General features: G+C 38.4%; 3 protein-coding genes across 7 annotated transcripts in view; 1 reads left to right on the top strand and 2 right to left on the bottom strand.

Moving 5' to 3' along the window:
* Positions 1 to 1,005: 1,005 nt before the first annotated feature.
* On the bottom strand, positions 1,006 to 2,010 carry LOC112436465 (chemokine XC receptor 1-like). Its single transcript, XM_024806080.1, has one exon. The coding sequence runs from the start codon at positions 2,008 to 2,010 to the stop codon at positions 1,006 to 1,008; it is 1,005 nt and encodes a 334-aa protein (XP_024661848.1).
* A 7,404-nt stretch (positions 2,011 to 9,414) lies between these two features.
* Positions 9,415 to 17,921, top strand: LOC101468808 (plexin domain-containing protein 2). 2 transcript variants are annotated; one of them, XM_076876434.1, is made up of 14 exons: positions 9,415 to 9,706; positions 11,682 to 11,908; positions 12,063 to 12,206; positions 12,415 to 12,484; positions 12,873 to 12,995; positions 13,143 to 13,261; positions 13,336 to 13,435; positions 13,537 to 13,632; positions 13,785 to 13,866; positions 14,765 to 14,825; positions 14,910 to 15,129; positions 15,931 to 15,966; positions 16,404 to 16,555; positions 17,296 to 17,921. In XM_076876434.1, the coding sequence occupies exons 1-14, from the start codon at positions 9,616 to 9,618 to the stop codon at positions 17,509 to 17,511; spliced, it is 1,737 nt and encodes a 578-aa protein (XP_076732549.1). In that variant the 5' UTR covers positions 9,415 to 9,615; the 3' UTR covers positions 17,512 to 17,921. The 2 variants fall into 2 exon arrangements, with proteins under 2 accessions (XP_076732549.1, XP_076732548.1); XM_076876433.1 differs by having other exon boundaries at positions 16,401 to 16,555.
* Positions 17,922 to 18,047: 126 nt separating this feature from the next.
* The window catches only part of myripa (myosin VIIA and Rab interacting protein a), a 30,938-nt gene continuing 22,254 nt past the window's right edge, over positions 18,048 to 26,731 (bottom strand). For 2 of the 4 annotated variants that reach the window (XM_076876430.1, XM_076876432.1), the window contains 6 exons: positions 24,477 to 26,522; positions 23,565 to 23,621; positions 22,833 to 23,012; positions 19,989 to 20,150; positions 19,677 to 19,775; positions 18,048 to 19,571 (listed from right to left, as the gene is read on the bottom strand). In XM_076876430.1, coding sequence (XP_076732545.1) covers positions 19,479 to 19,571; positions 19,677 to 19,775; positions 19,989 to 20,150; positions 22,833 to 23,012; positions 23,565 to 23,621; positions 24,477 to 26,522 — 2,637 coding nt within the window. In that variant the 3' untranslated portion in view covers positions 18,048 to 19,478. The remainder of the gene's footprint in view (positions 19,572 to 19,676; positions 19,776 to 19,988; positions 20,151 to 22,832; positions 23,013 to 23,564; positions 23,622 to 24,476; positions 26,523 to 26,731) is intronic. The other 2 variants (XM_004555364.3, XM_076876431.1) reach the window with 2 other exon arrangements.

Here is a 26,731-nt window from a genome sequence, read left to right as displayed (position 1 = left end):
ATGTTGATTTTCCTAAATTGTAATGGCATTTTTGAAGAGAAACACGTGTAAAACCTGCACACACTGTTTTATTAGTCACTCAGACTATCATTGATCATTATTGAAAGAAATTGTCATGGTCCTGCGACCATGACTCAGTGACTTTATGTTTATGTTCTTTATTGTTATTACTTTCATTATTATTCATGGCTGTTTTGGGATGGTTTGTGTTTGGGATTTTAGACACTGGGTTCTGGGTTTGTGCTCCCTCTGTTGGTCCCTGGTGTTAGTGTTCCCCTGTCTCGTCAGGTTAATCAGGTCCAGCTGTTTCCCCCACCTGTGTGTGCTTTCCCAGTGTCTCTTTGTGTATTTATAGTGTGTGATTTCCTCTGCTCCTCGTCGCGTCGTCTGTGTTCATACCCTGTGAAATCCCCTGCGTGCTCTCCCTGCTGTTCTCCCTTCATGTTCAGGTTTGCCACTCCTTTGTGTAGTTTCACCCAGTTTAGTTCATCCTTAGTTCTGTTTTGCCATCTCCACTTTATGTTTGATATTGTCAATAAATCGCCTTCACATCTGAGTAAGTGCTGCATTTGAGTCCTCCTTTCCACTCTTCACACGGCCGCTGCCCCGGACCGTGACAGAAATATGTGTTTAAAAAATGTCCATTGTTAGTATAACACTCTTCTCACATTGGCACATTGCTGGGAGTGCATCATTTCAAAATTTACCACTGGCCAAATCTGGCCCTTACACTTCACAGTAGTGACACCATAAAGTAGTGCTGTCAGTGCATTTTTTGTCAGTTCGGCCTGCCATGGCATTATACAGAATTTTGTTAGAAGAGAGAAGTGAAAACGGCTTCACTGAACTTCAGCAACAGTTTATTTTTTTTACACAAAACAGTGTGAATGCAAAGGAATGCAGTGAAATGCACATATGTTGTTGTTGTTTTCTTAGCTGGCTCAATGAAAAACTGAAAAATAGATATTATGTAAAAGCATTTACAAATTAAATCAATATGTAAATTTAAGACAGATTGTTTAATGGATAGTCATGCAGGTCCTCGTTGACAGCAGTACTTTGTTCTGTGAAAACAACTTTCTGGCTAATAGTTGTGTTCCGGCCAGTGTCTCTCTCCCTGTTCTTCCTGCACACATTTTCACAGTGCAAAAGATTCAACAGATGCTTTCGCAACTTCTGTGAGATCATATACAGCAGAGGGTTCATGCAGCAATGAGAATAGGCAAGCATTTCACAAATACGAGACGTGATAGCCAACCGTTCCTGTGTTTTACAACCTTTGGGTGTATAGAGAGAATTGATTAAAAACATAATATGGTATGGCCCCCAGCAAATGAAAAATGCTGCAACAATACACAACAGCACAGCTACAGTCCTGTGCTTCTTTCTGTTTAAAGCTTGTAAAACCTTCTTGAGGATGGCAGAATAGCAGAAAATAACAATGGCAAATGGGAGGAAGAATAGCAGCGACACTTGGAGGTGTTGCCCGAGGTTGTCTTCAGATGTCTCACAATAGGTATAATTCTCCCAGTTTCCCACCTTTGTGATCACAGCTTCCCTCAGGGATGCAGAGATGCTGATGACCCAGGCAGCTACACAAGCACCAATTGCGTACTTCTTTCTATCTAGTTTGTTCAGCTGGTTGTGCAGCACCACAGTAATGAAACGATCCACTGTCATCGCAGTCAGCAGAATGACACTGCTGTACAGACCAACAAAGAATGCAGCAGTTATGAATTTGCAGGAAAGGTCTCCAAAGACCCAGTGGTGTAGATAATCAACAGCCCAGAATGGAAGTGTGATGGTGAAGATCAAATCAGAGCAGACCAGGTTCAGGATGAAAATATTTGTGATACTTTTCAGGTTCTCGTAGATGAAAAGGACACATAAGAGGAGACCGTTGCCTATGACACTGATGATGAAGATCAATATGAACAAAGTGCCAGTAAAGGTTGGAAAGTTAACCTCACATAGATAATGTTCTTCTTCAGTTGTGTAGTTGCTTTCCATTGTCAAGTTTCTATAAAACACAAACACAAAACTAGATTTTTAAAATGTAATTAAACACATTAACTAAGCAATTTTCTTTATGGGAATTTCTTTTTTTATATTTTAGTTTTTGTATGATCTGTAAAACACAGAGTAATAAAGCACCAAATTAGGAGAAGAGGCACAGCAAATACTGATCAACTTACCCCAAGCATCAGCCATCAATTTCCTGTGCTGGAAAGGTTTTGATGTTCTTAAGTAAACTTATAGTTCCTCTTTTTAAGTTAGTCAGAGCACTGCCTTAAAGGAAAGCACACATTTTTTTTAACATTGTTTGTCATACTTTTTACTGACAAATAACTGTCTACAAGCATCCTGCATCAGTCGTACCAGACATCAGAAAATAATATAACCTATAAAATCTGACAAGAGCTGTGTTGAAACTTTAAAGGTTATCATTTTGAAAGCTCCAGTTTGTATTTTGCTTTTTGTTTCATTTTTTTTAATGTTGTTGTGTTGTACTATTTGTAAGGCAAACCATGCGTAGCCAGTATTAAACTTCAGTGCACAAACATTTCATATTTTAAGATCTTTAAATATTTCTCCAGGATATCAGGATATCTTATTTATGTGTTATGCCTTCAACATTAGTCAAGAAAAATATAATGTAAATTTAAGTAAAAGGAATGAAAGTCAGACAGTGTTGACCTGACTCTCAAAATGGACCATTTCAAATGAAATGTGTTTAAGCACAATTGTATGACACCTTGTTCTGATGTTAATCTATTAGACCTACGAATAACACATAAAGCAAGTCATTGGGGGTTATTGAGTCAGCAAAAACAAATGCATTTGAATCCAAAGGAAGTCTGCACAGTCAAACTTGAGATAAGCAAATGTTGACCTTTATTGTAGCTTAATGGCGCTTAAGAATAACAAAGTCAAAAAAACACTTGAGGGGCAACACGAAGAAAGTTCAACAAAGCCAGCCTTTCTTTTAGTTAGCTGCCTTAACAAAACCTAAAAGAGAGATGAACAGATACCCGTCAGAGATAACAGGTATGGATGCATATCAGCCTTTTCTGTTAGACTTTCTACTTGTGATTCTGTGCAAATGTAACAGGGTCATAAATCACATCTTGTTATAATTACACAAAACGTGTTATTAATACCTGACTGTTAGGACCTCCAAGCCTGTAGTTATGTTCATTATCAGTTAGGGCCCCTCCTCATTGTTCTTCTTCTTTGGTGCAACCCTATAAATACAGTGTACCTAGGGTTGCCAACTCCCTGAAAAATAAATAAGGGACACCTCGTGGCCAGGGCCGAGCGACCCAGTTGTCTTCACCCTTCCCAGTGTGGTGAATTTTCTAGCTCTTTTTTTGTGTGTGAAATTATTTTTTTAACCATTTGACTTGAAGTTGATTTAAGTAGATGCATATTCTATTCTTTGTGATATGAACACATGTGAAACAAATGATCATTTAGCCATTTATTTTTAGCTCAAAATGACAACATTAACACAATAAAACAGGTCTCTTTCTTAAACAGAAGCCTGTCATGCTTAACTTTTGAGAATATAAGTAAATCTTTCTTTAAAAGAACTCTGTCCTGCTTAACTTAAAATAATAGAAAACAATAGAATGAAAAATATTCTTGTAACAGTGCACATTTAGTGCATTTAGTACAATTGGCTTCAGTTGAGGTATTATTTCAGCTTTTCTAATGCTAATCAGCTGCTCCTGTTTGTAAACCCGCTTGTTCCCATGATTACGCATCTTAACTCATCATCATTATTCATCTATGTATTACTTTTATGTATTAGTCATCTATTTGTTGTAATCATCTATCCTTGCAGTTGTTTATTACACAAAATAAATTATATTATCACACTTCTGGCCACATAGCGCTGATATTCACTGCACATGCCCATATTAACTTTTTCCAGCCAGGTGTTTTCCTTTTCCCATTCTTCCCTTTCTCTGAGGGGAACACACATTGCTGCTCTAACGCTGGGCTCACACTGTGCGGTTTTAGGCCCATTTTGAGACGATTTTTGAGTGATCGGACCGATTTTGGCCTTCATCGTGCATCGTGTAGTATACCTGGGGTGACGAGAAGTGATTAACACCTCACGACCAGCTCCCGATTATCAATCGCTCGTGAGGGTGTCGCCACAGGCGCTCACACTGCTCGCGCGCAAACACGTAAACGTCGGTGAAAAAGACGGAGCAGCACGGCTGTGCAGCGTGTGATCTGGACACAAGCGATGGAGGCACAACTTGTAGAACTTTGGAAAGCTCATCCGAGCCTTTTCGATGTGGCATCACAAAAATTATCATGACCACAACAACCGTGAAAACAGTTGGATTTACACTGCTGCTCAATCACAGCTGCCTGATCAGTGTTTTTCATTAGCAATTTAGCAAAGTTGATGGTGGTGGTTTGTGTGTCTGTGTGAGTGAAAGACAGAGAGAGCGAGCGACAGATTTTCTGTTATAACCTTCATGTTATGGAGACACAGTGTGAGCACTCAGGTCAGGCATCAGAGCATCGGGCGGAATAGTGTGAGACCCTGCACGTGACCTACCAACTTCTAACCCCTGTGAGTCAATCGTGCAGTTTGAGCAGGAGCTGAATATCGCGACTGAAAAAATCGCACAGTGTCTGCCCAGCATTAGGTGTACTGTCATCCGAGACTTGCACTGCAGTGTCGGCGTTTGTTTCCCTGTTGGCCATGCTTCTTGTTGTGGTCATCTGTTGTCTTCCGGTATTTTCTCTGTAAGCGACCTTTCCTCGACCAATGAGATGAGCAGTAATCTGAATTGTCATACTCGAATTGTCATAAGTGTGCTGTCAGCTCATTGGTCACAAAGCAGGAGAGGGGCTGGGAATTATGTTTTCAAACAAAGCGTTAATTCCATTAACATTTATAGACTACTTTTGATTCTCACTTTATTATGGGACAAAGTGCGTCCCTTATTAGCTCAATACGGGACGTGTACTTTTGTTTCTAAATACGGGACGATTCCGTATTTTAAGGGACGGTTGGCAACCCTAAATGTACCCCTTTTGCCTCTCCCCTTTTCTATAATTCCCCTGTGGGAGAGGTGGGTGTCATTTCTTTCCAAAACTGTAAAACACACATATAATTTAGCCATCTGGGTGGCTATAATTTAGCCACCCAGATGTTTCTGATTGCAATTTTAGTTCAATTATTGTCATCATTATGCCTGTTTTTTGTTAGATGCTATAAATGTGTAGTATGTGTGTGCCACATATGTGTTCTAGGAAACGTGAATGCTAGCATGAATAGATAATTCTTGCTAGCTTGGAACTTGTGGTGGGTTGAGCTAACCCTCTTCCCCGCTGTTTGTATTTGGTTATAGGAGCTGGAGTGGGCAAGCTATTTATTTGGAGGTCTTTCTTTCTTTTACCTTTTATTGTCAGGTATGTCGGATTTCGTGTTGTTGTTTTTTTAATCTTATGTCAAATATGTTTCGTGTAAATTCATACTTTATGTTTAATGTAAAAAATAAATGCCAGCCCTTTTCTACAATTCCCCTGTGGGAGAGGAGCTGGAGTGGGCAAGCTATTTATTTGGAGGTCTTTCTTTCTTTTACCTTTTATCATCAGGATCACACACAACCCAGAAACACACCGGTTACACTCACTCACAAAAAGGGGCACTTTGTGGATCATGTGACTCTTCTTCTGCACAAAATTATCCTCATGAGCGCTACCTATTCCAAACTGGAGACATCATCATCATCATTAAAAAAAAATATGACAGCAAAATGCAACTTGGCTGCAAATAAGACTAAAATAAACAATTCAAGCTAATACTTTCAACACTATTTGTGCTATCTGTGCTGCTTTCTATTTGTCAGACAATCTGTGCTCTGAAACTCTGAATACATTTAAGCATTAAAGTTTAAATCTATAAAGGAAACATCAAAATCACTTTCGTTTGTGGGCAATACATTAATATTATATAGCAGCAGATTAGAAACATAAGAACATTTACACATTTTCTGCTTCATTAAATCAGTATCAGTATATAATATTTAATGTTACAGCTGGGCTTCATTCAGAGAGTATAGGTATGCTTTATTCCTAAGTTAGAGAAGCTATATACAACAACAACAAAAAAATCTGTAATCACGTGGCACCTACAGCCATTTTTAAATCAATACTTAGAAACTTATAAAATAAACTATTCCCAACTAGGTTATGTATCCAGCACAGGTTACCACATTTTAGGGGGGTGTTCATACCCTTTACTCAAAGTTCAGTGCTGAGCTGAGTTGTTGCGGTGTTGTTTTTCCTCATTTAAAAAAAGAGTAGCAGATTTTTTTCCATTTCTGGTCTAGCACAGTTTAGCAAAGAAAACCATGTAAATAAGTAAAATATTACAATATTCCTACATTACCAACCTCTAGAAGTTTAGACAGAGAAAACATTCAGTGCCACAATGTCGATATGAAGTGAAGCTAAATTCTCCCTAGACATTATGCCTACCAGGACTGTTTCATCTGATACCCTGTCTCTGAACTTATCATGCAGGGTCATTTTCTTTATTTAAACAGAACCAACCTTGATGACAAAAAATAATAGCAATGGCCTGTTTTTCCTAAAATGAAACCATTATGAACACAAACAACAAACATTGTAGCTTTACTGTATGTTGAATTAGTGGCTATGTGGCGTGAGGTAAGCAATGCATTTTGAGGAAGCCAGCACATTTCTCGGTGATGAATTTAAATACCACAGTAATGCTGCCTCTACTGGAACACCGTCAGACATGCATTTCCATGTTTTACAATGTCATCGGGTGAGACTATTACACTCTAAATTTAATCTGTGTGCTTTTGAAATGTTACGCTGTGTTCTATGAAAGTCAGTTCTTTTTGTCTGTTCTAAATAAAGAAGTTTTCTTTTCAGTTGCTATGCAGTTTAGTAAGAATTTTCTCTCTCTTTTTTTTTTTTTGCATATTTAAGTGTTTTTCCCATGACATTTATGAATATATAAAAGAAATGAAGAAAATAATGAACTGTTAAGCTTAATGTTCCTTTCAAAATTAATTTAATGTTGAACTAAAATAACTCCCAACTACCATGTGTTGAGAAATGAAGGTTGAAAACTGGAGAATGTAAAGAGTGCAATTTTTTTAGTTGACTACCCTCACAACCACTATAGATCCAGGGAGGGAACAAGATAAGACTTAGCTGATTATAGGAAGATAGTCAAGACAGGCCAAAAATCAACTGTAGGCTTTCTTGTTGCCTGTCCTGTTCGGCACTGTAGCAATCAGAATTATTTTCTGAAGACCAACAAAAAAGCCCAATGGATTTATTTTTCCAAGTGGATTGTTATGGCTTTGTCATACTGGTCCACTTGATTTATCTTTATTATTGTTATTTATTTATTTATTTAAACTTTAGAGTTACTACAAATGGAACAGACATGACTGGGGGATAGGAAAGGGAAAGACATAGACAAGAGAAGTTCAAGAAAACAAGAAGGAAAGAAAAACAGAGGTGAGAGGGACGGTGAGAAAAGACACTAAAAATCTGCTGGATCATCTACTGGAACGGGGGGAAGGAAAACAAGCAAAAACAGAACAACAGAGTAGGGAGACCACAGCAACAACCTAGATAAGTATAAGTAACAGTAAATAATCAATATTGAATGTTACTGAGCAGCACGTAAGTCTGTGAGCACCGTGTATACACCTATGTGCACGCAGACACAAACATGCATTCCCACCCTCATGCACACATATACAAATAGTCAGCATTCGCCCAATGTGGAGACAAACAGAAATGAACACTGTAGACACACTCACACTCCCCAAACATACTCTATACCCCCAGGTCCAGGTACCATCACCCCCAGAGGGGCAATCCACCCCCAGACCCAGGAGATGTTGCCCTTGGCCCTGTGGTGAAGACAAGCAGACCGCCCCTGGTCCTACAGCAGCAGGGAGGCCCAGCATCCCAGACCCTGACCAGGCCGCTGACTCCTCCTCCTGCTACTTGTTCAACAGTCCTGGGTCTTCTGTGTTGTATTTTTCATTTCATTCAATGTTTCCACTTTGGACAGTCCCAAGTTTGGACTGCAAGCATGCAGGCCAGTTCAGTAGGACTCATTGTGTGCTGTAATAGATGCAATACACATTTTAACATAGTCATTGTGAGCATGTTACTCTAAAACTAAAACATGATAACCTGCATTTATGGATGGTGCGATGAACTGTGTTCATAGACCGTTGCAAAATATTGAAAAAAGTATTGTCTCACACATCAAAATCATTGTTTTCAGGTATTCAAATCAATTCCACATTTCCACAAGTTCAAATCACTTCCACGGATGTGGAAAATCAAACATTCAATATATTTTATATCTTCTTTAGGTTTCTGAAAAGATATGGACTTATGAGATTTGTATGTCATTACATTCTGATTTTATCTAAATATTCAACCTGTAATATCACAGAAATTTAGGCATTTTGTTTGTTCTAATATGTGGCATATTATTAGTGAAATAAGCGGTAATGAATCAGCATACTCAAATAAATGCATAACTCATACTAGTCCCACGAGTGGGTTGCTTTGTCCTTTTCTCAGTTGCACAATCGTGCGCCATCCAACGGGAAAGGTTGGAGCTGCGTGGATGACCTGGTGCATTCACTTGTTCCCCGTAATCGTGAAACTTCAATGCAGATTAAGATAAGATAGATCTGTAATGTCACTGTTACCAGAAACACAGTTTGGCATCTCTCCATTTGTAGGTGCAGGTTTTTGCATTCAACATTCTTTGGATAGAAGAGTGAGATAGACAGAGGATACTCAGGTTGTTATTAATGTGAATGTAGGTGCAGGTGAAAAAAGAGCAAACTCTCATAACGTCTTCTAACAGTTAGAAATTTGAGTGTATGATTGAGTTAAGATACATCCTGGCAGTGTGTGTGATTTCTTTTGCTCTTTATATCTGCAAGACGATTATGATGTGGGACACTTTAGTCTTAATTTTGGTGCTTTTGGTTACCTTATAATACTCATGCATGCATGGATTTTTATGTATTTGTCAAACATTGTAATTGCAGAATTGTGCACTGTGCACATCACAGGTTAAAACAGTCACAGGAATGATATAGTTAGTAGCCTAAGCCCAAGTTTTCTGTCAGTACCTTAGGCCAATGCAGTATACTGGTTGAGATGCACAGATTCTTTTTCAAAAACATTTTGATTTATTCAAATAAAATTCAGACAAATAAAAAAGAAATTAAATTAAATCGATGAAATGACGTTGAAGATGCTGATCAATACGACAGTGCCTGAATGCAACGTTTCCTGCAGCGTTTGACTTTGTTGCAGACTGAACTGATGCAGAGAAGGCTTGCTGATGATGAACACCGATGGAGTTGGACATCAACATCACATGAGGATACATAAATATCTAACTTTGCTTCGTCTGCTTTTTTTTCTCCTTTCTTTTCTCTTCAAAACACTGGACTGCATTTGTCTTTTTAAATAGATAACTGCCATCAGTGAAAGAGTGAAGAATCTGTTCGGGATAATTAATGAGTTTCTCTGCGCTCAGAAACTGGAGCTACAGGAAGGATGGCGACGACAAAGACGGTTTATCTCGTCAGATGTCTGGTCTTTGTTCTCCAGCTTGAAATCAGCTTCATGAGGCTAAAATCTGCCTACGGTGAGTCATAAAAATGTAATTGACACCAGCTACAAAAAGCACAGACCCACATCGTGAATTAAGTGTTAATTATATTATTAATTTTATTTAGACAATTTTTAAATCACTTTTTCCTTTTTAACATTTATTTGTTGTCATTAGGCTAATAATGGGTTGGCTGTCATGAAGTGTAACCTTTTCTGAATATGCTTACAGTGTCCATATTTCTTACCATAGTACTGACAGCCCGATGGCCTTTCAGTTATTTTAGTGCCAAATCACAAATTTAACCTCCTGCTTTGAAAGCAGTGATTTATTTATTTATTATTTTAAGACGGCAAACTAATGAAATGTTTAACCACGCTGTTTTGTTGCTGCTGCTTTGTGTAATAGAGTTCACGTCTGTAAGAAAATCTAACACATCTTGCGTGGAAGCACCTACTGGCATTTGCTGTGGCGTGTTTTGAGCCCCGACAGTTACCGTGTGACAGATTCATGGACACATCACCCACTGATGTCTGGCCTCACACGCCAGGTCCTGGAGCTCCTGGTGTGAAGAATGTGAAGCATGCCTTCACTGTCCGCTGTGAAAGGAAAAGTTAGGACACTGTTGTCACTGGAAGGGAAGAGTGACCACATGTTTGCCACATGGCACCCACTGAGGAACTGTTTACATCCAGCCGGACATGTAAAAGAGCGAGTTTGCTTTACGTTTTAGACATCGTATTGTCCATATCTAATCTCTTTAATATCTAATAATCAAAGATTATTTTAATGCTGTTAAAATAATCTTTTAATCTGTTTAAGCTTTTTAGTTTGCGGTGTTTCAGTAAAGCTGATGCACTCTAATACAGCAGCCTCACAGCATACAGACTGTTTTTGGCAAGGTGTTGTTTTACAGGATTTGGTTTGTGCTACTGTTAAAAATGCTTAAATAAAATAGTCATATTTTGTTCTTGGAAATGTGCTCAATACGACATAATGCAATTTAGCACACAAACCACACCCTCTGAAGTGACGTAAGAAAAGCCAGAACTTTCTGAAAGGGTTCATATAAGAAACTGATATTATAAACTTTGTGGATGTAAAGTTTATGACAGCACGTCGTGTTAAAATACAATTGATGTTCTTAATTATTTAATGGCTACTGTGATACACAGGTTTTTGTGAGTTTTTCAGCATTGTCAGTCAATTTTTGTTGTTATTGAAAACAATTAATACGTTGCACAAACACATTTTTTAGGAATACATTTGGAAAAAATGACGGATGTAGAGAAGTTATACAAATTAATACTCATTTCATTTCTTTTTTTAAATTTGTTTGAAGGTTCAATCAGATCAGACTTTACAGAGTTAATTAGAAAAGCGAAATTGTAATTAGAAAACAAAATTTTTCATTTTAAATTATGTGTTTGTTTGTTTACTGATTTGGAAAACAAATCAGTACCTTAAAATGGAGAGAAGTAAATGAAAAGCCTCAAGAGATCATATTTGAGAGATACATTTAATATTTTCGATTTTATTTAAAACTTTGTCAGTTTGGTATTTTTGTAAGCGCTCAAGTTACAGTAAGTTAGTGATCTGCTGAATATTATATTGTCAGATTTTGCTTTATCTACTACATCTGCTAAATCCACTAAATCTGTTCACTGGACTCTTCAGTCAATAGATGTTTAATTAGATTTGTTATGATGTTTGATTATAACCCCTTTGTCTTTTATAAGTATAGATTTTTAAAAGTTTTTTTATATCAGAATAAAAGAGAAAATTGCAAAAAAAAACCAAACAAAGCAAAACAACAACAAAAACAACAAAAAGACAGAACTAAAAGCACTGGTTTATAATAAATTGATTTATGATAAGATACATATAAAGCCCTATAAAATGCTTCATACAACAAATGCATAATTTTTTTATTTGGCTACATTGTTGTTGTCTCATTAAAAATTCTAATCTAACCAACCTATTTTCTTTGCTCTCCTCTGTTACTTCTTAGGAGTCTACCCTGCCAACATGCAGGAGCCGTCTCCTCCAGAGCAGAGGTTACATATAATCTCTGTGAACCACCAGCCCAGAGAACGGAGGTGGGCATCTAGGCCCAGGTCCGAGGCCCCTGACAGGACTGCAGATAAACGAGGCCACTACAGAAACCAACACCAGTCAGAGGAGTCAGATCCAAATGTAATGATGGAGGATGAGCCCAGTAATTCTACACAGATCGTAGTAAGGTTATTCTGCTGCAAAGACATTCAACAGCAGATAGAGTTAATGTAATATAAATATTACTGTACTACTGATTTAGTGTTTAAAAAAGGGTACATGCAAAGATGTGATAAGAACATATAATAACATATATAATAAATATCTGCTGTTGTAGGATATGAATAATGTCTACTACACATCTAAAATCTATGCTCCTGGAGATGCAGCTGGTAAAGAGCTGTGGGTCAACATCAGTAAAATGGAGGCGGATCAGCAAAAGGTCCGTGGCTTCCTGCCCAGAACTCACCGACAAGCTGAGGTAAGAGATCAGTCTGTGAAGAAATAACTAAAATAGGAACATTTCAAATTTGTGGGGGGTGAAGTGGTTTATTTTCCAGGTATGATGTCCAGACTGTCTTGTACACCTTTCATATTAGTTTTATAGTTTCATCTTCTTCCTAAATAAAGACAAAAAAACAACAACTTTCTTTTACCTAATTTCCTGCTTTATGTTTCTGTGCTTCCAGAGAGTGAATCTTTCCTTTGACTTTCCTTTTTACGGCCATTTAATCAAAGAAATCACAGTTGCAACTGGAGGTGAGTCTTTAACTACACTCAGTGTTGTTTCTGTGGAGGTTGTGAGCCCAAAGCTGCACGTGTCAGGAAATCCCATCACCTTCTTCAAATCTAAGAATAAACACACTTTTGTTAGTTGGAATTCCACCTACTTAATAAATATATTAGTTTATTAAATGGTAATAAATAATTGTTACTTGCATATTTTGAAGTTTTATTGGGGCAGTATCAATGCCTGAGCTTTAGTGAGTCAAAGATCTGACCGTTGCATTGACAGGAACAAAGTACATACCGTAAGTTAAATTAATGACTGTGTCTACAAGCAATTTACATGACAGCTGTCAGCGTCAACTGATTATAATGTATAATAAGTTACTGATGCTAACAGCTGCACATCTTTTCCTACCAGGTTTTATTTACACTGGAGACATAATCCATCGGATGCTCACAGCCACTCAGTACGTCGCTCCTCTGATGGCGAATTTCGACCCGAGCCTGTCGAAAAACTCATCTGTGTTTTACTTCGATAACGGTGGGAACTGTTGATCTTATTTATTTACTAGACTAAATATTTTTACTGAATAGACGCCCTAACATGTGCTACATAAGGTTGGCAGGGAACGTGCAAACATGCGTACAAAACATTACAGTATTGTGTGTGCCCATGTCCATCCATTAGGCACAGCATTGGTGGTTCAGTGGAACCACCTTCACCTCCAGGACAACATCAGCGTGGGAGCTTTCACCTTCCAGGCCGTTCTGCACAGTGACGGGCGGATTGTCTTTGCCTACAAAGAGGTGGCTTTTCTTCTCTCTTTTGTGTCCATCTTTTAAAACAAAGTAAATTTATTCATGCAGTTTTTACCTCATAGATTCCTATTAGCATCAGCGACATCAGCTCTGAGAATCATCCTGTCAAAGTGGGCTTGTCCGATGCGTTTATGGTGCTTCGTGAGCTAGAGCAGATTCCCAGTAAGTTGAAAATTTGTCCTGTTAAAATTTCATCAAAATACTTTCTTTAATTATTAGCAGCTTATATGTGACATCTTTATTTTCTATCCGACATGCGTCAGATGTTCGTCGGAGAACCATCTATGAGTATCACAAAGTCGACATTCCAGTGTCCAAAATCTCCCGTTTAATAGCGGTGGAGATGCTTCCTCTCCCTAGTAGGTTATTCCTATTTTTAATACCATTTGAGCCAGTCAGTATTCAAAGAATGTATAATCTTTGTGCTACAGGATATTCTACTATTATGCTGTTTTATCTGCAGAAGGCAAAGCAGTTTCTTCCTCCTCACTCTCTTTGTCTGTCTTCTCAGCGTGTCTGCAGTTCTCCAGCTGTGGCCCATGTGTCACTTCTCAGATTGGCTTTAACTGCAGCTGGTGCAGTAAGCTACGAAGGTAACGTGGAAAAGTAGTCAAAGAGATCAAAGAGACCAGTGACTTTGCCACTATTTTAGGAATAGAAAATGTTTCATGGTCTAATGTGGATCCATTAAAATTAGAGAATATTTTTAGTTGAAGGCAGTTACAGTAAGTTTTTTTTTCCAGTGTGAAACTGAGGCTTTTCTCACTGTGGATAAATATGAAAATATAATAACTGCATTATCTCTCATTTTAATAATAATGAATTTGAAGTATTTTGTACATGCAGCCTATTCAACCTCACAGTTTATCCATGAGAGTTTTTTGTTGTTGCCCAAAGTTTGTTCAGTTCAGCTCTCAGTCAGTTGCGGTTGCGCGTGCAGGGATACGCTCACTCACTCACACTCAGTAAACTTGATTCATAGGCGGTGCTTCCTGAGACTGTCTCATATCCTGTCACTGTGAGTAAACAGAGCAGGCTCGCAGAGTCATTCGCATGTCATTCACATACAGTACAGTCAACAGGAAGCCTGCGGGATAGTCAGCAACCCCAACTACCCGAATCTGGCCTAGCGACCTTAAGAGATGAATATACAAAGTTCACTGCAGTTAGCAGGAATATGCAGCCGAATCTCCTGTCAAGCACTGAAGAGTCTAATAAACTTATCTTTTAAATAAATAATTGTAATACATTTAGTGATTTGTGACAATGAAAAAGGTTTTTAAGCATCACTCATGGTGGTTTAAATATTTTGTGATTATTATCCACATCTCCAATAAATCATTTTAATTTTAATTTAAAAATAAATCATCAGCTGCCAGCATTAAGGTGGATAACTTAAATCTGGTTTTGGAAACATTCATCTCCATGAATAAAGCGGGTTGTGCTCTCACAGAGTGAAAATGTAACAGCAGTCATTTCATTCTTTCTCAGATGTTCCAGTGGTTTTGATCGTAAACGGCAGGACTGGGTTGACCTCGGCTGTCCAGAGGAGGTTCTTCTGCTTTTCTCCATAAAGATTGACCACATTAGAGCTTAGCACCATTAGCGTCAGTCTGAACACACTTTTGTTTCCCAGAGGCAGAATCTGCGATGTCCCCGGATGAATGAAGTCACAAATGCCACATCACATCACGGGAGACACCGAACCCCTCCAGTTACTGTGTCTGCAGGGCAGCAGAGGACATCTGGCATGACCTCCACCCCCGAGACTCCCACTTTCACCATTCCCTCAACACACAGCAGCATCAGCAGAGAAACAAAATCACATCCGCAGCGTCCCACCAACAAATCTGCAGGTGGTAAACTCACAAAGCTTTTTTATCTGCTTTAATAGTACTCATAGTTTGTTGTGACTGCTTGTCTGATCACACTCCTCATGCACATGTTTTCACTTGACTCTAATCAGAGAATCAATAAGAATGAAAAAAACGGTTTTGAAATCTAATTGAAATAATTTCTTTGCCTTGATTACACTTTTATTTTGTTTGCCTTATAAACAAATGTCAGTTTCTACTAACATAGAGGAGCGTGGATGCCTTTAATGGAATCCTTTTGATTGTTAACATTAAAATAAATCATCTTGAATGCTGAATCATCTGAGATCACTCTGTCGCTCTTTGTGCACCTCTGCAGCGCAGCCATCATTACGACCCCATGAATGAATGTTTGTTGTTGTTGCACAGTATCCATGCTTGGTGTGTTGTGGAACATCTGACAGGGTGGGGGTCAAGTGGCCAGCTATTTCCCAGCCCCCTGTTAGCTCATAGCTGAGCATATACAGCGCCATGTTAAATACTGCATGATGTCCTCAGTGTGCTGAAGGATGGCGTGATATACGTTCATCACTCTAGCAGAGTGAGAAAGACTCAATATCCGACTCAACCCAAAAAAATTTGTTGATTATCACTTTTTTCTTTCTTCTGCAGACTACGTTTTAAGTCAAGTCCACTGAAGTGAAAGCTTAGGAAGAGAAAATGAAGTTTACAGATTGCTCAGAAACCGCCACTTGTGAAATTTAACCAAAATATTTTTTAAAGTCATGTCACAGCATGTCATGTACTGTGTGCATTTAAAAGTCTTTGTTTTTTCTTTTCTAGATGGTGCAGAGACTGCTTTTCACATCAGTGATGCACGTAAGTCACTCACAGTCGAATGAAAGTGCCTCGTGCAGTTCTATTGGACCTGAAACGGTCTCTGCTTTCCAGCTCCTTAGTCCAAAGTGTGTGATGTTAAACTGCACCCGTGTGAGAATAGTGCATGTAATTTCCTTAACAAATTCACATCCAGCGAGTGTGTGTTGAGTCTTGCTTCCTCTGCGCCCTACCCAAGCAGTACCTCCGCCTTAGTCAAACACAGTGTTTCCCCATAGTGAGACTGTGTCTGAGGCAGGCCTCCTGTTGGGTTTCGTGTGAAAAAGCACCAATTCACACAATGTCGCAACTTAATGAACCTGATATTGTTCAAAGTTGGTAAATTTTTTATGTCGAGAAAAATGAAAAGTCAACGTGACTGCAGAAGCATTTACATTTAAGTCTATGAGCTGAATCTGACCACTCTCTGTGTACAGCAGGAGAGGGGGAGAACACAGACACCTATGAGGCATCGCCGATGCGTCTGCTGGTGGGAGTCCTCGTAGTGATGGTCCTGCTGGCAGCAGCCATCTTTACATACATCTACGTGTATAACCACCCCACGTCCAGCGCCAGCCTCTTCTTCATGGAGGTGCGTCAACCTAAAATCAGCCAAGGGCACTAGTAGTACGGCTTAATTTATTTGAACCTACACTTGCCAACATTATATTTATGCAAAATCACGAGTTCCTAGATCCTTTTAATTCCCCCCTCTTTAAAATTAAACTGGAAATACAGTGAATTTTAATAAATTATCAGAAGCAAACCTAACACAGTAAACATTTGGTTAGATTTAATTTGGAGGAAACTACTCACATTTACTATGAAACTAGTTACTCAAACTTCCCTTTAAAACATGATTTTAAATTAATGTCCAGACATTGCTCAACAAAATTGAACTGAATTGAAATGAACTGTTTTAGCAACGTGGAAATATTTCCCATTGAGAAAAATACTTGAAGTGAACTTTAACTTTTTATTGTTTGGCTCTTATTTTACTCGACATTTGTTGTGAGAGCTCAGCCAAAAATTCTTCCATCAGTTGTTATAATATTCAGTGAAATATGGACTACACATGGACTTTACATACATTAAATACATCTAAATAGAAGTCAGTCTGATAAAAATGGGCAGAAATGAACACTTCTAAAGTGGAGCATTATGTTTGCTTTAGGTGAAATGTGATGAATGTTTATGTGATCTTCATGAGTGCTTGTTGTTGGACTGTAATGACTGCAGGAAATGGGGGGATAATAGAATGGGCACTATTTTTAATAGTTTTTTTTCCTTGAACTGTCTGCTAATTGTGCCCCCCCTCCACCAACCCCACAGCGACGCCCAACCCACTGGCCAATCCTAAAGTTCAGGCGAGGCTCGGGTCGTCCTTCCTACGCCGAGGTGGAAGCTCCTGGTCAGGACCGAGACAGCATCGTGGTCATCGATCCCAAAAAGTGTTTTGTGATTTCCGACAGACGAGAGAGCGAACAGAAAGAAGGATTCGTCATTCCTGATCAGAGGGAGCGCTTCCTAAGTTCAGAGAGCTCCTGACCAAAACTACAAATCCCACCATCCTTTGGGAAAGATCTGGTTCTCGATGGACGTCTTCTTCCTTTTTCAGATGCTACAGTTTATTTGTATTTAGCTGTTGCACTTTAAGGACAACAGCTGAGTACACAGAAACACAAAAACACCAAACCTCTATGAGGAAAGTGTTACGATTATGTTTATGCACCAGTTTTACCTCCTGTTTGTATCCATTTGGCCAGCCACAGCACTTTTATGAAGCATAAAGGACAAAATAATGAGTTTACGCTGCTCAGGTCATCCGCTCATTTTTACCACAGCTCCACAGAGAGCGCGAGATGATGCTGCTGAATGGTTTAAACCACCTCTCAAAGACGGCCTTTATTTTCCACAGCTGTCCTTCCCACACCTTCACAAAGAGGAATGTCATATTTGAGTGTCATTTCCTCATCTCAAAATTACAGACTAAATTCCTCACCGTTACACCCACATCCACCTGAGGTGGAAAACAGGATGCACAGTGTTTTCAGCCCTGTGTAACATTTGCACACTGCAGCAACTTTGGCTTATTTCTCTTTATTTTCTATATTTAAAAGGCAGAAAACAACATTTACTGATTGCTTTGCAGATATGTACACTTCAACATACACACTTAAATAAAATACAGGTATACATTGTAAGTTGTTTAAATTTATATTAACTGTAGACATAAAGCAGTATCACAACATTTCTCTAACATGCTATAACTGCTCCTGTGTAAATGTAATCACTGTATTTTCTATATAATGTACAGTGTAAATCGCAGGTTTTATCCAGTAACAGCAGTGAAATGAAGACTGAAACATTTTCTAAATAAAACATTAAGACTTTTTTACACCTGATGTTTAATCATTTCAGATTGCTGTTTCATTGTTTGGGGAATTAAAAAGTGAATGATTGATTTTTTTAACAGTGATCAGTGCTGATAGAAATCTGCTGGATGCATCTGATAGAATGATGCAAATCAACTATTTCCTGCATTATTTGTACATCTCATATTACACATACAGTACTAAAGTCTTATGGTATATGATTTGAGGCGTGAGTAGTTTAAAATTAAATTAAGGCAAATGGTGTCTAGATGGATTGTTTAAGACTGGCCTGTAGGCTGCAGTGTAGCAAGGTCAAGGCACTGATGTGTTGGAGGTACTACAGACGTTCTTGTCCGGTGACTTATTTGTCTTTGTACTCTAAAGCAGAATGAAAGAAAATGAGGAGAAAGACACATTAATTTGTAACCCAGGTACTGCTATAAAAGAGCAACTGCATACATAAATTGGCCTGTTTTACAAAAATATTTTGAATAGAAAAATACACATAAAAAGACCTTCAGGTGTACCTAACCCGGACCCCTAATCCCTAACCCCCCTCCCCATTTGATTCAGTGTCACTGACACAAACTGAGTAGCAATTATTGCTTCACCTACGCTTTTCCTGGCACGACACGTAATGAATTGCAAAACTTATATAATGTATAATTAATACATATTATTTAGTATGCAATGAATGTAAAGTCCATGATGCCCCAAAACAAGTGGAAATCCTGCTACAACCACTAACATTTTGCAGTATCCAAGCAAGAAACCATCTGCACAGCTATGCTCCTGGGGGAGGGTCAAATATCAAATTCATGAAGAAAAAATATGTCCTGTACTGGACATAAATTTGAATATTGTCTAAAAGCAGCTGCATGATGCAGTGAAATAAAAAGAATATGATTTGGAAAACAGGGAAGATGAAAAGTTACAAAATAAAGGGATATCACTGCAGTACTCCTAGAAAATACTCTACGTAAATGCTGTAATTTTGCATTTAGCTGATATTGGGTCAATAAAAACTAACAAGTCACATATTACATCATAAATATAAGTTCATTATGAATAACTAAAACACTTCATGTCTTTGTTTGTTTTTACATAAACCATATGAAGTGAAATAAAGTATTTCAAACTCTACTGTTTGAAGAAGGACAGTGTTTCTCCACCTTTCACGGGGGGTGCAGGTAATCGCCTTCTCATCTGTCTCGAGGAGTCGAGGGTGACGGGCTGCAGGGAGATGCATGTGAGAAATAGTTTTGTGTGCACGTGCAAAGTTTGACTTCCTGTTCTGATGGACTCACTGCAGTGTGTTAGTGTAAACAGATACTGTACCATAACTGGAATAGTCCTGCTCTTGATCAAGCGCGACTGTGTGTCCACATTGAGACCGGCATTCTTCAGAGCAGCGATCCTTGCTGAGATGTCACAGATCTACAGCAGACGCAGAGAAAGGATTAAAATGATTTTGTGTTTTTAACAAACAAAACAGCACTGTTCAATATTTGAATTGTTTTTCATTTTAATCTGTTGGTGTAATTTTTATGTTTTTATGTCTTTTTTTAAAGGAAATACCGTCCAAATATCTGTCAATCAAAATCTCTCCTTCTATTTACATATTTTACTAGAAATCCAACCACGACCTACCTGCAGTTCAGATTGTTGTACCTTGGCAGCTGCTGCTGCCACCTGCTCCTCCAGGAAGGACAACTCCATGTCAGACGTGGAGCTGCAGATTCCCCGGGCACACTCCTCCAGGTCACTCAGCTCAGCCTCCAGACTGTACACTGATCCTGCTGCCACGTACACCTGCAGCACATTTAAAAAAAATCAAGTTTAAGTGTTTTTGAAACCTGCGTTCGTTTGAACTTTATTTCTCTAAAACTACTAAAATTGCACAAAACAGGAAATAGCAGCTTGCAGTGATGGAACAAGGATAAGTGAAATAAGCACTTATTTTGGAGATTTTGCTGCATTTTAACACATTTTTGCAGACGATTTTGTTTAATACTCATCTTCACAATAATGTCATTAGGCCATATTTGCTCATTTATGTGCTCATTTATAACCAGAGATGGGCAGTAACGCGTTACTTGTAACGCGTTACTGTAATCTGATTACTTTTTTCAAGTAACGAGTAAAGTAAGGGATTACTATTGCAAAATCGGTAATTAGATTACCGTTACTTTCCCGTAGGAACGCTGCGTTACTGCGTTACTAAAACCGTGATTTTTTTTTGCGAGAATGTCTCATGACAGTGACGTAAGCAAGTGCGACGTTGGTGACAGCAGCTGTGTGCAGATCAACAATGGATAATATATCGAGTACAGGAGAGAGTATGAGCGTGCAGCGTTTAAAGTGTGGAAGTACTGACCTTACTTTGAGTTTGATTCCATAAAAAGTGACAAAAACATTAGCGTCCATCGTGCGTGGGAAGAAAACTTCTTTTTACAGCGAAAAAAACCCCTAAACTTCCAAGCAAGCACCGAGTGCGCAACGAGGTAATGGGAAACTCACAGAGACACTCGCGCGGATTCTTCAACTGACCGCAGCACACCTACACCAGGGTAACCCTCCGCCTACCCTGCTCCTGCTTTACAGGTGAAAATAGAGCAAAAGGACCGCTGAGTCTTTGACTTTATTTATTTTCTGCTGTGTTTTACTTGCATCTGTTTGAAAGAGTGAGTGAAAACACAAAAAATATTTTATTTTATGTGCTGGAATGTGTAGAAAATAGGTTTAAATGTTAAACTAATTTATTCAAGTCAGAGAATGTTGCATATAATTAAATGTTTTGCTTGATGCATAAAGTTAAAAGATTAAAACTGATAAAACAAGTTAAAAAAAGAGACTTTTCCATTTGATTACATTTTGTATGATGGATTATGTAGAAAAAGTAGAATTGGGCTGAAAGATCTATCACTTTATCACCTCTTCAGGTTGTAAATCGTGTTTTTAAAAAGTAACTAAGTAACTAAGTAACTAAGTAATTAATTACTTTTGAAAATAAGTAATCAGTAAAGTAACGGGATTACTTTTTGGGGGAGTAATCAGTAATTAATTACTGATTACTTTTTTCAAGTAACTTGACCAACACTGTTTATAACTATAATTATAACTGTAATAATGAAAAACAAGTTTCACTAGTTCCACATTATTATATTATTGAACAGTTAGATAATCATAAAGGTTTTTGGTTATAAACTTTAACAGGATGTTAAAAAAAAATTAAACAACATGTTAAAAATAAAAAGTTGGCCAAAAGTATTTATATCCTGGGTAATGTTAGGTATATATTAGATTACAAGGCAATGCGAATATTATATTTTTCATTATTTCTACCCTATCTGAGTTATTGTGTTGAAGTATGGGGGAATACATATGTGACTAATATGAAACCATTATACTTATTACAGAAGAGAGCACTTTGAATTATGCATAATGTTAAATATAGAGAACACACTAATAATTTGTTTATAAAATCTAAATTATTAAAACTAGACGATATAGTGAAATTACAGACATTAATTATTATGTTTAGGGCAAAAAATAAAACACTACCTCTTAAGTTACAAAGTTTATTTGTATTGTGTTCAGAAAATGGGGACAGCAGAAGGAAGTTTTATTTTAAGCACCGGTTTGCTTGAACCACACAAAGGCAAATGTGTCCAACAGTCATAGGCATAAGAAACTGGAATTCTCTCAGTGATCATTTTAAGGGTTGTACAAATGTTTCTCAATTTAAAATCTGCTATAAGAATAAAATGATAAACCGATATGAAGAAGCTGAAAATAACAGAAATTGTAGAAAGAATGATCCTTTTAGTTTGATATTTAGTGGTATTGCTCATTGTTGAGTATATTGTTCTGTTTGTTTTGTTGTGTTGTGTTGTGTTGTGTGCAGAATAGTGTCAGAGTGTATTTTTGGCTGTAAGTGCCTACTTGTATTATCACAGATAGGGGGCAAGTGTCAATCAGAATTTATTCTTCTTCCTGCTCCTTTTCATGTTACTTTAATTGAAAGAAAGGTTGTGTATAGGAAATGAATTACTGCTGTACCATGTGTGAAACAAAATAAAACAAAAAACAAAAACAATGCATGATGGAATAACAGCTACATTAACCACAATTTTTATGTGTTAATTATTTGATGGACTCAACTGAAAATTATTAAAAATAATGATTTTAATAAATTATCTCAACAGCAATTGAAAATCTAGTGAATAAAGTGAAACTATTAAAACAAGCTGTCACGTCACTGAGTTATTGAGAGAGAAATTGAAGCAGGGTAAATGTAAGGGAAAAAGGAAGCAGCCAAAGTAACTTATTATTCAGTTGGCTTTGTTTCTTTTTAATGTTTGTTGAAAGATTTATGGTAATATTTAATTATACTTAGCGGATCCTTTTAAAGCCTAAATTAAAATGCTGCATCTTCAAAACAAGAGCTAACCGTGCTACATGTGATGTAGAATATCTTTAAACTGAACTCACGTTTTCCTCCAGTCTGGAGAACTGCTGGTCCAGTTTTTTGGGGTCAGTGTTGGGGGGCAGGGAGGTGGATGGGGGTGGGGTGTTTTCTCCTCCCTCCACACCCTGCAGCAGGTCTTCAGTGGCGTTCAGCACCTTCAGCATCTCAGTAGTGATGCTGCGCAGGGACACGGCTGAGTATCTCTACAGCACACAAACAGAGACGGGTGTTACTCTAAATACTGACATCTCCTGGCAGTGTGATTAAGGATACCTTTATTTTCATTTAAATTAGAAAAACAAGTAAGAGTGCAATAGAACAACTGTTCATACCCAGGTGACCAAAATATAGGAATTCAGTGTGAAGGATTTTAAAGCTTGCAGTTTGAATTTCCTCCACATCCTGATGTTTTTTTTTAGGTCATACTGGGATATTAACGCTCTTACGTTAGCCTGGACTCAGATTAATGAAATGCAGTGCCACTCCACTTACTGCTCTAAATAAAGTTCAAAATAAAAACATCCAGATGCATGAATGAATTCAAATGCATTTAAGGAGGAGGGACTTCAGTCACAGTGGATGGTAATCAGCTATAAAAGCTAGTAAATCATTAATATTATGGATTTTCTTTTTTGGGGGGGGTAACATTGATGACATGTTGAAAAATAAGTTATGCATGACAAACATGGAAAAATATTAAAAAACAAAAACTAATCTGAGTACCCGTCTTCAACCAAAACAAAGTTCATTCTCACCTGCTCCAACAGAGTCGACATAAACTCTATTGTTTTGTAAAGCTCCATGTCTCTACCCTACAGCTCACACAGCGCAGGAGGAAACGAAGCACACAGAGGAGAAAGAAGCATCAGACAGAAGTTAGTTGCATTCAAAACAAATGATTTTTAGGGAGTTTGCACTGGACTTTAAAGTGATATATTGCAAGTAAAGGAGACACAGGAGAACCTAAACTCGTAGAGAGCTCTACTGGGGTGTCGGCTCTTACAGCTCTATCATAAACTCTGCATTTCGCATCGTCAGTATTGTTTTATTATGTTATTATAATCTAGTCCAATACAGCAGGAAGCACTATAAGCTGTAATAACACAAATCAAGACTTCTTCTGTAATCAAACTCTTAAAGGGGGCAAAGTTTGTAAATGAAATTTTAGCACAGGCCTGTTGGACTGAATATAAACACTTGAGCTCAAATGAACGGAAAACTTTTAGGAAGTGAGAGGAAAACAGCGATGAAGCAGGAAGTTATGTAAAGCAGGTTTACACAAACGTTTGTTTTCTTTACGGCAGACAGAAAATAGAATAAAGGTTTGGCCAGCCAGGAATTAATCAGGGACCCTCTGGCAAATAAAACACACCATGCAGACTCATTAGCACGATTATACATTCTTTGGAGGGTCTTTAATAAATCTGGTTATTGGGACAGACTATGTCTGATGCAGGATTATGTGTAATCTTGTAGCACTGATAGAAATAATGAATCCTGTGTTTTATTTCTTATGAACTGACCTTTTCATTTGTAACTGGTGAAATGTGCATGTGTGTGTTTGTTTTGTTCTAAGGTGCATAGGCTCACTTTACCCAGCAGAGTGTTAGTAGGAAATAAGTGTCAGAAAAAAGCTTCTGAAATGGTCTCACAGCTTGAGTGCTTACATTCTGAATCTCCTCTGCTGACAGTAAACCCTCGGGCAGAGACAAAGTGCTGCTTTCTTCCATGATGTCTGCACTTTTGTCTTTGACTTCCTTCATGTCTGTCTTCTCCATGTCTGCAGTATCTCCCCATGTCTCCAGTGCTTGCCGCTCTGCTGCCAGACTTTCTCTTCCATCCTCTTTTTCCTCCGTGTCCTCTTCTGTTCTTTCACACATCAGGGTAGCTTCACTTGTCTCAAATGTCTTGGTAAATGTCAAAGCTGCAGGTTTTTTTTTAACCAAACTTTTTTCACTTTCTTTCTGCTCATTTACATCTCTGCCTGCCTTGTCTGTGTTCTCCCGTTTTGCAGAAATATCTCCTTCAGTTTCCTCACTTCTATTTTCCTCGGGATGTTTTCTCACCTCTGACTCAGACCTCTGGTGGCCTCTTTGACTTTGAGACTCCTTTGAAAGATGTCCCGTCTCCTCTGAAGCGTCTGTGCTTTGTCCAACCTTTTCTCCTTTCTCTCCTCCTTGATCACTGCTTTCATCTTCATCCTTTAGCTCTTTGTTTCTTCCTCCGACATTATCCATTATTGGTTCTACGTCCATGTCGCCCAAAGTCATTAACAACATGCTGCTGATTATTCTGTCGAATTCTTCATCGCTGTCCTCTAAAGATTGCCTCTTTTTCTCGCTTTCTTTGCTTTCTTTCTGAAACTTGTCTTCTCTGTCTTGGTCGGGCCACTTTGCCTCAAGCCAATTCTTTTGCTGTAAGTCGCTTCCCTGTGCTTCCACCCCTGTTTTTAAGTTAATCTCTTGTCTTTTCTCTGAGTCGTTTTCACTCTCATTTCCTTTGAAAACTTCTACTTTTTCAGCGCCTAAGTGCCCCTTGGCTATTGTTTCATCCACTGTTACCCTCTCCACCGTGCAATCTTTATTTTCCGCTCTCTCATTTTCCTCATGCTGGACAGCCTCGACTTGTATCTGATTGTAAAAAGCATCCTCATGTATTACTTTTCCATCCCTGCCCTCTCTCATTGTTTTCTCAGTATCAGCCATTAACTCAAACATGTTCACGTCCAGGTCTCCAATGGACTCTGTCCTCTCCCTATCTGCTCTCTCCCAAAGCTCTTCCATCTCAATGCTGTTCTCAGTTTCTCCTTGTTTCATCTCCTCCTCCATTTCTCCCTCATTCTCTCCAATTCTATCCAGCTCATCCTCAGTGGACGAAAACTGAGAAGCCCTCACTAAACTGACCAAATCGCGTAGCTGTGCTGCTTCCTCTGCTGGCAGTTTCCACAGAGACTCTTCGTCCATCGTCTCGTCTCCTTCTCTGCTCACTCTGTCCAACTCGTCCTCTGTAGATGAAAACTCGGAGGCACTGACTTGATTAACTAATCTACACACTTTCACCACCAGCTCCTCCTCGTCCTCGTCCTCTTCCTCTCCCTTTTCCTTTTCTTCTATGCCAACTTTGTCCAGCTCGTCCTCTGTGGATGAGAACTGTGAAGCTCTGACTTGTTTTTCCAACTGACATATTTTGTAAGTCAGTCCTTTTGGCTTTTTCTCATCTTGCTCTTTATCTTCCTCCTCCATATCTTCATCGTTCTCTCTTTCCCACTCTCCTTCACTTCTGTCGAGGTTATCTTCAGTAGACGAAAAGTATGAGAGTCTGGACTGTGCAACAAGCCTGTAAAATCTGTATTTCATCTCTTCATCCATTTCTTTCTCTTCCTCATCCTCCATTCTCCTTTCATCCAAATCGATCTCCATTTTCCACAGCCTCTCATCTTCCTCCTCTACATCCGTACTTTCTTGAGTCCTTTTCTTCGTCTGTCCATCATCTCCGTCTTCATCAAGCTTTTCATTTCTTGTGGTCGAGTCAGAAACTCGTGCCGCTTGCTGCTGCAGACTTAACTGAAGCTCCTCGTCCACTGGATTGGATTTATTTACAGTGATGTTACCCTCAGAGTCAAACGGTTCAGGGGTGGTGGCTTCAGACGTCAGAGTGTCAGAGGTCACATCATCAGAAGGATGTGGTGGGACGTTGTCATTTTGATTTAAATCCTGCAAACAGAAAGAGTGTTTGACTTAGAAAATATAAATTTATTATATTTACCATTGCTATTATTTGTGAAGTGGGTTTGTTGTCTTGAAAAACAGAGACTTGACTGATTGATTTATCAGTTAACTGAGTAATCATCTCATTTCTTTATCGTCATAGCTCCATGCAAACAACTGCAGAAATTAGACAAGTTTCAGAGCAAAAGCTGGCA

The sequence above is a fragment of the Maylandia zebra genome, linkage group LG18, assembly GCF_041146795.1.
Source record: "Maylandia zebra isolate NMK-2024a linkage group LG18, Mzebra_GT3a, whole genome shotgun sequence".
Classification (NCBI taxonomy): Eukaryota; Metazoa; Chordata; class Actinopteri; order Cichliformes; family Cichlidae; genus Maylandia; species Maylandia zebra.
The sequence above is the reverse complement of the archived record's forward strand: the minus strand, read 5'-3'. Positions and strand labels throughout refer to the sequence as shown.

Excerpts from the sequence above, each read along its gene's own strand:
- LOC112436465 (XM_024806080.1), bottom strand. The coding sequence starts at position 2,010 with ATGGAAAGCAACTACACAACTGAAGAAGAACATTATCTATGTGAGGTT.
- LOC101468808 (XM_076876433.1), top strand. The coding sequence starts at position 9,616 with ATGGCGACGACAAAGACGGTTTATCTCGTCAGATGTCTGGTCTTTGTT. Across the intron at positions 13,436-13,536 it reads TGAGCTAGAGCAGATTCCCA|ATGTTCGTCGGAGAACCATC; the intron begins GTAAGTTGAAAA and ends GACATGCGTCAG. Across the intron at positions 16,556-17,295 it reads CCAGCCTCTTCTTCATGGAG|CGACGCCCAACCCACTGGCC; the intron begins GTGCGTCAACCT and ends CCAACCCCACAG.